Raw genomic sequence first — 6,608 nt, 5'->3', positions numbered from 1 at the left:
GCACGGGCCTCTCTCCTGGCAGAGTTTTTGTGAACGTAATCCCCTACCCCGCGGCGGCAGCGGCCCCGCTGCTGTTGCTGCTGCTGCTGCTTGCGCTGCCGCCTGCTTTGCAGCGAGCTGAGTTGGGGTTACTATAGTTCAAACGCGTCTGAGATCCGCAGGCGTGGCGGTGGGGGAGGAGATGCAGGGACGAGGAAGGGGGCTTTGCAGTGTGAAGGCATCAAAGATTAATGGATGGCTTTGCATCGCAGTTTACAGGAAACAGGAAACTAGTGTGAAAGGAAAGGAGAGGACTGTGTCTTTTTATGTTTTAAAATACGGAGTGTGCAGCTCTGAATCTTGAATCACGCCCAAAGGATGAGCTGTCGGTGCTGCAGTCGTGACCCCGGTTGAGCCTGAATGGCAGAGGTAGCAGTTTTTATTTCCACTGTCTGGCTCCTTAAGTTGAAAGATGGCCCTTCTATTCAGAGTGGACTCTCTCTCTTTGCCGATTTGAAGATGCTGAGAAACTACGGGACTGTTAGTAGTTTATGTGGAAATCAGGTACATACAAAGTTAGCTAGCAATGAGTGGGAGTGGGGAGGACCAGCTATATTTAAAACATGTGCCAATGCTTATGTAAGAAGTGAATTCTCCTCCCGGGTGTGTTTGGCAGAGTTTACTTATGGTTTTAGGCTCTAGTTTTATCCTTTTGCATTTTTTAGAGCTTATCATACTAACATATGGACAGCTAGAAAATCTGTCAGTTTTAAGATTGGTTTTAGCTGATGGTAGAATATTTTTTAATTGAATGGGACAAAGGAGATTAATGAGTGATAGTTTTTTTTTCTTCTTTTGATGGAAAAAGGTGTAGAAACTTTCAGCCTTAAATTATCCTGAGTATTGTACTGAATAATTTTAAATTGGGTTATATAGTATTCTTATTTTTGATTTGTCTTTTTAAAAGGGAGGTTATCCAGGAGATGTGAATACTATTCATTTTTTTTGGTAACATCACATTATTTTCCATTTCTATTATTTACCACAATTCTTCAACTGAGATGAGCTATGACTTTAAAATTTTATGTTTATCATACTGTTCATGATACTTTGTTTGATTTCTTTATAATTAAAACCAATGCAGTGTTTTCAGGAAAGTGTAGAATGAGGCTCCCTGTGTTTCCTAACCCACAAATATGAATGGCGAACCACGCAACGTTATACTTGTACAGACATTACTGTGTTTGTAAGTAGTGATTACTGCTTCCAAGCCTGGGAAAGTCATTTAATGAAATCATTGTGGTCCTGTTTTTGGTTAACATTTGTTGAACCTTTGTCCCCCCCATTATTGGACAGAGAGGTTTTTTTTTTTTTTAATTGTTTGTTTAAAGCTATTTCACTGGTTAAAGCATCTTTAAATTTTAGTCACATTTAGTTTATGTTACTTGCTGAGACAGTGTGTTGGAGTGTTACTTTTTCAATTCCTTTCATAGTTCAAGGAGGAAATTTTAAAATCTTTCATTGAAAGTAAAATGTATGTAACTGAACTGGGCTGGAAGTAGCTTATATGTTTGGCTTTAGGAGTCTCGAGCCTTTCAATTTTCTTTGCCTTTAGTTTTCCTCCTTATTTTTGAGAATTATTTGGTTTTGTTTTGGTTTTAAGAGAATTTTGAAGCACTCTGACTTAGTATATGCTCATTAGATCTATCCGACAAGTCTAGGGAAAAAGATAAATTAGGCTTGAACCAAACATCATAAAGGTATAATAATCTCTTTACTCTAGGAGAGAAGGTCTATTTTTACTCCATGCTTGTAATCACTGATTTGGCAGTTGTGAGTGATTTCAGGTATCTGCAAATCAATATTTCAACATTTTGTTTAGGTGTTGATTTAGTTTATGGTGCTATAGTGTAGTGTATGGTATTTATTTGTGCAGATCACCACTCTTATCATATGGCATTTCTACATTAGAAAAATTAGAAATTATTAATATTTAGAGAAAATGTTTTTTTTTTCTTCCATATCTTTTGTGGGTAACATTTCAGATTTGGTTTTTCATGTATTAACTTTGTTTCCTCCACATCCCTACACATGGCATTCACATACAGAAATAAATGAAAAGTTTAATAAGCAATAGATTTGTTATTAAATGGACATATTTCATTCTATCCAAGGTCCTTCTTAATTTAGACTCTTGAGTTTACTATATATAGAGTTTGGGGCTCTGCCTTGAATATTCTTCTGTACTGACAGCTTTAAGGATCCATGATTTTCTTTTTATTCTTGTTCTGTTTGTGAGACAGGAGTAGAGGTAAATACAAGGGAACGTGTACCATTGTGCTAATAGTCTTTTGTAATAGAGATGATTCTTTGTCAGAATTAGGGAGGTTTTCCCCACCAAACAGTTCAGATCTTGATTTCTAATGCAGGATTGGTTATTTGTTTCAAGTTTTTTCTCTACCCCTTAAGAGCTACAGTGAAGGATGAAAGTGGGTGCATTTAAAAATAACATTAAAAAGAGGAAGGCTCCAAATCAGATGAAGTAAATATGGACCACAAATATGAACTCAGTAAATATTTTCTTTTATATTGTTGTTGCTTAAAAAAGGAGTAGTGATTTATATTGGATTTTAGAATATGGAAAAACAGCTAAACTCCCAAGAGCACATTGAGTTATCAGTTTAACCACCAGAATGAACTGTTATTTCCTGTGTGTTTGTGTGTGTGTGTGTATTTTTTTTTGAAATCCTCACCTGAGGATAGACTTACATTGATTTTAGAGAGAGAGAGAAACATTGATGGGTTACCTCCTACCCAACCATGGCAGATCTCTCAGGATGTGCCCTGACTGGGAATCAAACCCAAAACCCTTTGGGTGCTTGGGACCACGCTCCAACCAACTGAGCCACACTGGCAGGGCTCCGGTATATATTCTTAAGTAGATGGCACAAGCACATTATACTTTTTTACCAAGAATTGTTCTTTTTTTAAGTGCATCTCCTCACCTTCCAAATAACACATGGATAGTCTAAAACATTTGGCAAACAGGAAAAGGTAGAAAGAAGAGAATAAAAATTACCCCAGCCCCACTGTTGAAAGGATGTTAATGTGAATATTTTGGTATATTTCTTCCCAGGCTTTTTTTTTTTCTTTCTTAAATATGAGCTTTGAGAAACTTAGGATCCTGAATGGTGTTATTTGCAATAAACGTTGATTTGAGATTTTATTTTACAGTGCTTTTTTCCCCTTAGGCCCACCTATTTGATTTGAATTCTCTCACATTATTTTTTCTTATGTAGGAAAATTATTAAAGTAGTCTTGTTCATTTAAAGTAATCAGAATTTCAGTGTTTATAAAAATGTTAATTATGCATTATTGATAGGATATATGTATATATAACAGTGATGGCGAACCTTTTGAGCTCAGCGTGTCAGCATTTTGAAAAACCCTAACTTAACTCTGGTGCCGTGTCACATATAGAAATTTTTTGATATTTGCAACTATAGTAAAACAAAGACTTATATTTTTGATATTTATTTTATATATTTAAATGCCATTTAACAAAGAAAAATCAACCAAAAAAATGAGTTCGCGTGTCACCTCTGACACGCGTGTCATAGTTTCGCCATCACTGATATATAACATGTGGGCAATAGGAATGATATGTGACTAGTCAACAATCAATAAAATTATCAGTTTTTCCATGCTTTAAAAACTTATAATAACAGTGTGCCAAGTTGAGCTGCCCCCCCTTTTAAAACAAAACAACACAAAAAACAACTATCTGAGCTTGGAAGCAATGAAAATTAGAGGGTAAAATGGAAATACTGACAAATATTTAACTATAGCATAGCAATCTGTCACTATAATTTTCTTCAGAAATAAATGTTTTCCTTTGCCTGAAATCACTGCCAAAGCTAGACATGTGTTTAGCTTTCTCAGCAAAATTCTTAAAAGGATATTGTCAGAGCCAACAATTCAGAATTATCTTAAAATTGTCCTTTACCCACCTTTGTTTGTCCTATTCTCTTTCTTATAATTCCTTGGGTTAATTTGCAGCTAAGTTATATAAAGCAGTATTCTACTGAATTGTCCTTTTAAATAGATTTGTCCAGGAGATCCTTAATTTCCTTCTTTTTCCCCCCTTCACTCTACTACTCATCACAATTCAGTCAAGTCAGCGGCTGCAGACTCACACGGTGCCTGACTTCTTTCATGTGCCAGCATGTCTGTGTATCATAGGAAGAATCTAAATTATTTTCCTACCTTGAAGGCAAATGATGGAAATTTCAGATTAAGAGTTTAACTCTAATAATTCAGGGAAAAGTATTGCAAACAATGGTTCCTTTACAAGTACATATCGCCAGTTCTCTGGATTTTATCTATAGCATGTAAATTCAGTACTTCTGTTTTGATTATAAGTGATAAGGAAAAGGATAGACTATGAGATGCTGCAAACTATATAATTATCAAATTATTTAATTGCTTAGGTTTTTAACATTTATTAATATTTAATGTTTTCCCTCATTTAAGAGCTATATACATCTCAAGTAATTACATAGGAGTGAATTTTTCATCGCAAATTAATTGGACAAAAGCTGCAATATTCTTTTAGGGTATTTTGTTGCTTAGTGCCTAGATTTGGAATTAGGGGCTTTTTAAAAATAAATTTGGAGGCCTGATGAACATTTCATCAGAATCTTAATGTGGCTAGGAAGTTTCATACATTCCAATATAGTGAAAATCCGCTAGAGTCACAAGAAGATATCTAAAAGCTATTTGAGGTGACTTGTTTTTATATAATGTGTCTCTTGAATTTTAGGTCTGCTCCAAGAAAAAACATGGCTGCAAAGGAGAAAATGGAGGCAGTGTTAAATGTGGCCCTGAGGGTGCCAAGCATCATGCTGTTGGATGTCCTGTACAGATGGGATGTCAGCTCCTTCTTCCAGCAGATCCAAAGAAGTAGCCTCAATAACAACCCTCTTTTCCAATATAAGTATTTGGCTCTTAATATGCATTATGTAGGTAAGTATCTGCATCACCTTTTGTCATCTTTTAGTGAGCCATGATAAACGTTTATAAATCTTGTTTATAGTCTGACTATTGCATATGGATTATTAGGAGTAGAGGAAAACAGTTGCATTTATTTTACTGGATGAAAGTAGAAGGCAGAAGAAAACATTTTAGATTTTAATATGATTAAATAATGAAGAATACTTTTCTAGACATTTAGCTTGTTTTAATTTGTGATTATTTGTGGTTTTGGTAGTAATTCAGAAAGTAAGCTTCTTAAAATGCATTATTCTTTATTGTTCCAAAAGATTAATATCAGTTGAAAATTAAAGCCTTCATTTCAGTTAAATGAAAGGTGGGAAGTGATATAATAATATTTTCTTTTAAAATACTCCTTGAAATATAATTGATATGATTTGGAGTTAGTTATGAAAGTAATGTTGAGGGGGTTAAAGAAATTAAAGTCAAGAAATACTTTCAGGAAACATAAAATTCATCTACATTAAAAGTCATGAGTCTCAATTTTTTGGTTAATTTTTGGTTTACATGAAATGATAGCAACAATATATTTTATTTAACATTGCTGTTGCATAACTCAATACATTTTTTTGAATGATGTACTATAGTAGTTTTATTAATATTTTTTATTAGAATTGCCCATCAACAAGTTTATCTTTTATAAAATTGTGAAGGATTGTCCTTTCTCTATGAGATTTATTTTTATCTATTGAAAGACTTCTTGGGTTCCAAAGCCTAGCCCTGAGAACCCCTTCCAGCTCTAAGAGATTATTACCAAGTAAGTCATTGTGGGAAGAAATAAGATCTAGTAGAAAAGACAGTGTGTACTGGAATCAGAACATCTGAACACAATAAACTGTCTCTCTTAGGTAGCACTACATTGGGAAAGTCTGTGACATGAGAAGATTCTTTTATGCTGTAAAACACTATAATTCTCAGCCCTTTATTAAAGGCTTTGTATGTTAGCCAATTTATGGAAAATAATTCCAGTCTGTTTTAGTAGAACAATTGAGTACTTGGCTTAGATGTTTAGCTTAATCAGCAAATAATTTACAGGGTGGTTTAAAAAAATGTGCTTATCATGTATATTATTTCTTAATAGATTTAAATATTTATTATAAAAATAGCCACCTAGTAACCAGAAACATTAATTTTAGAAATTGAATGTGTTCTAGTACAGTTGCCATTCATGACATAACTTTGTGAATGTAACTCAGCCTTCTTAAATACACTTAGTATATGCTATGGTAGAGTAAGCTCAGTGATTACATAGTAGATTATTTCAGCTTGAATAGTTTTTTGGTTGTAGAAACCTCTGTGTCAAAGTATTATGTAGTGCTTATGTAATGTTCTTGATTATAGAAATTTCCTCCTTAAACACACTGTAATGTATTTATGTTCAAAAATTAACAAGCATAAAAAGTATACAGTGAAAAGTATCTCCCCCTATATCTGTTCCTCGTTCATTAAGTTCTCACTCTGAGCCCGAACAAGCAGCTATTTTTTTAAAAAATATATATTTTACTGATTTTTTACAGAGAGGAAGGGAGAGGGATAGAGAGTTAGAAACATCAATGAGAGAGAAACATTGATCAGCT

General features: G+C 34.0%; 1 protein-coding gene across 4 annotated transcripts in view; it reads left to right on the top strand.

Annotated features, from left to right (window-relative positions):
• The first annotated feature begins 201 nt into the window (after window positions 1-201).
• Window positions 202-6,608, top strand: part of RNF145 (ring finger protein 145) — a 48,748-nt gene continuing 42,341 nt past the window's right edge. Inside the window, exons 1-2 of one of the 4 annotated variants that reach the window (XM_005870550.2) lie at window positions 202-408; window positions 4,802-5,004. In XM_005870550.2, coding sequence (XP_005870612.1) covers window positions 4,821-5,004 — 184 coding nt within the window. In that variant the 5' untranslated portion in view covers window positions 202-408; window positions 4,802-4,820. Of the gene's footprint in view, window positions 409-474; window positions 576-4,801; window positions 5,005-6,608 lie in introns of those variants that run through there. The other 3 variants (XM_005870549.2, XM_014543166.1, XM_014543164.1) reach the window with 3 other exon arrangements.

The sequence above is a fragment of the Myotis brandtii genome, unplaced genomic scaffold (genome assembly GCF_000412655.1).
Source record: "Myotis brandtii unplaced genomic scaffold, ASM41265v1 scaffold32, whole genome shotgun sequence".
Lineage (NCBI taxonomy): Eukaryota > Metazoa > Chordata > Mammalia > Chiroptera > Vespertilionidae > Myotis > Myotis brandtii.
Note: the sequence above shows the minus strand (reverse complement) of the source record. Positions and strands in the feature narration are given on the sequence as shown.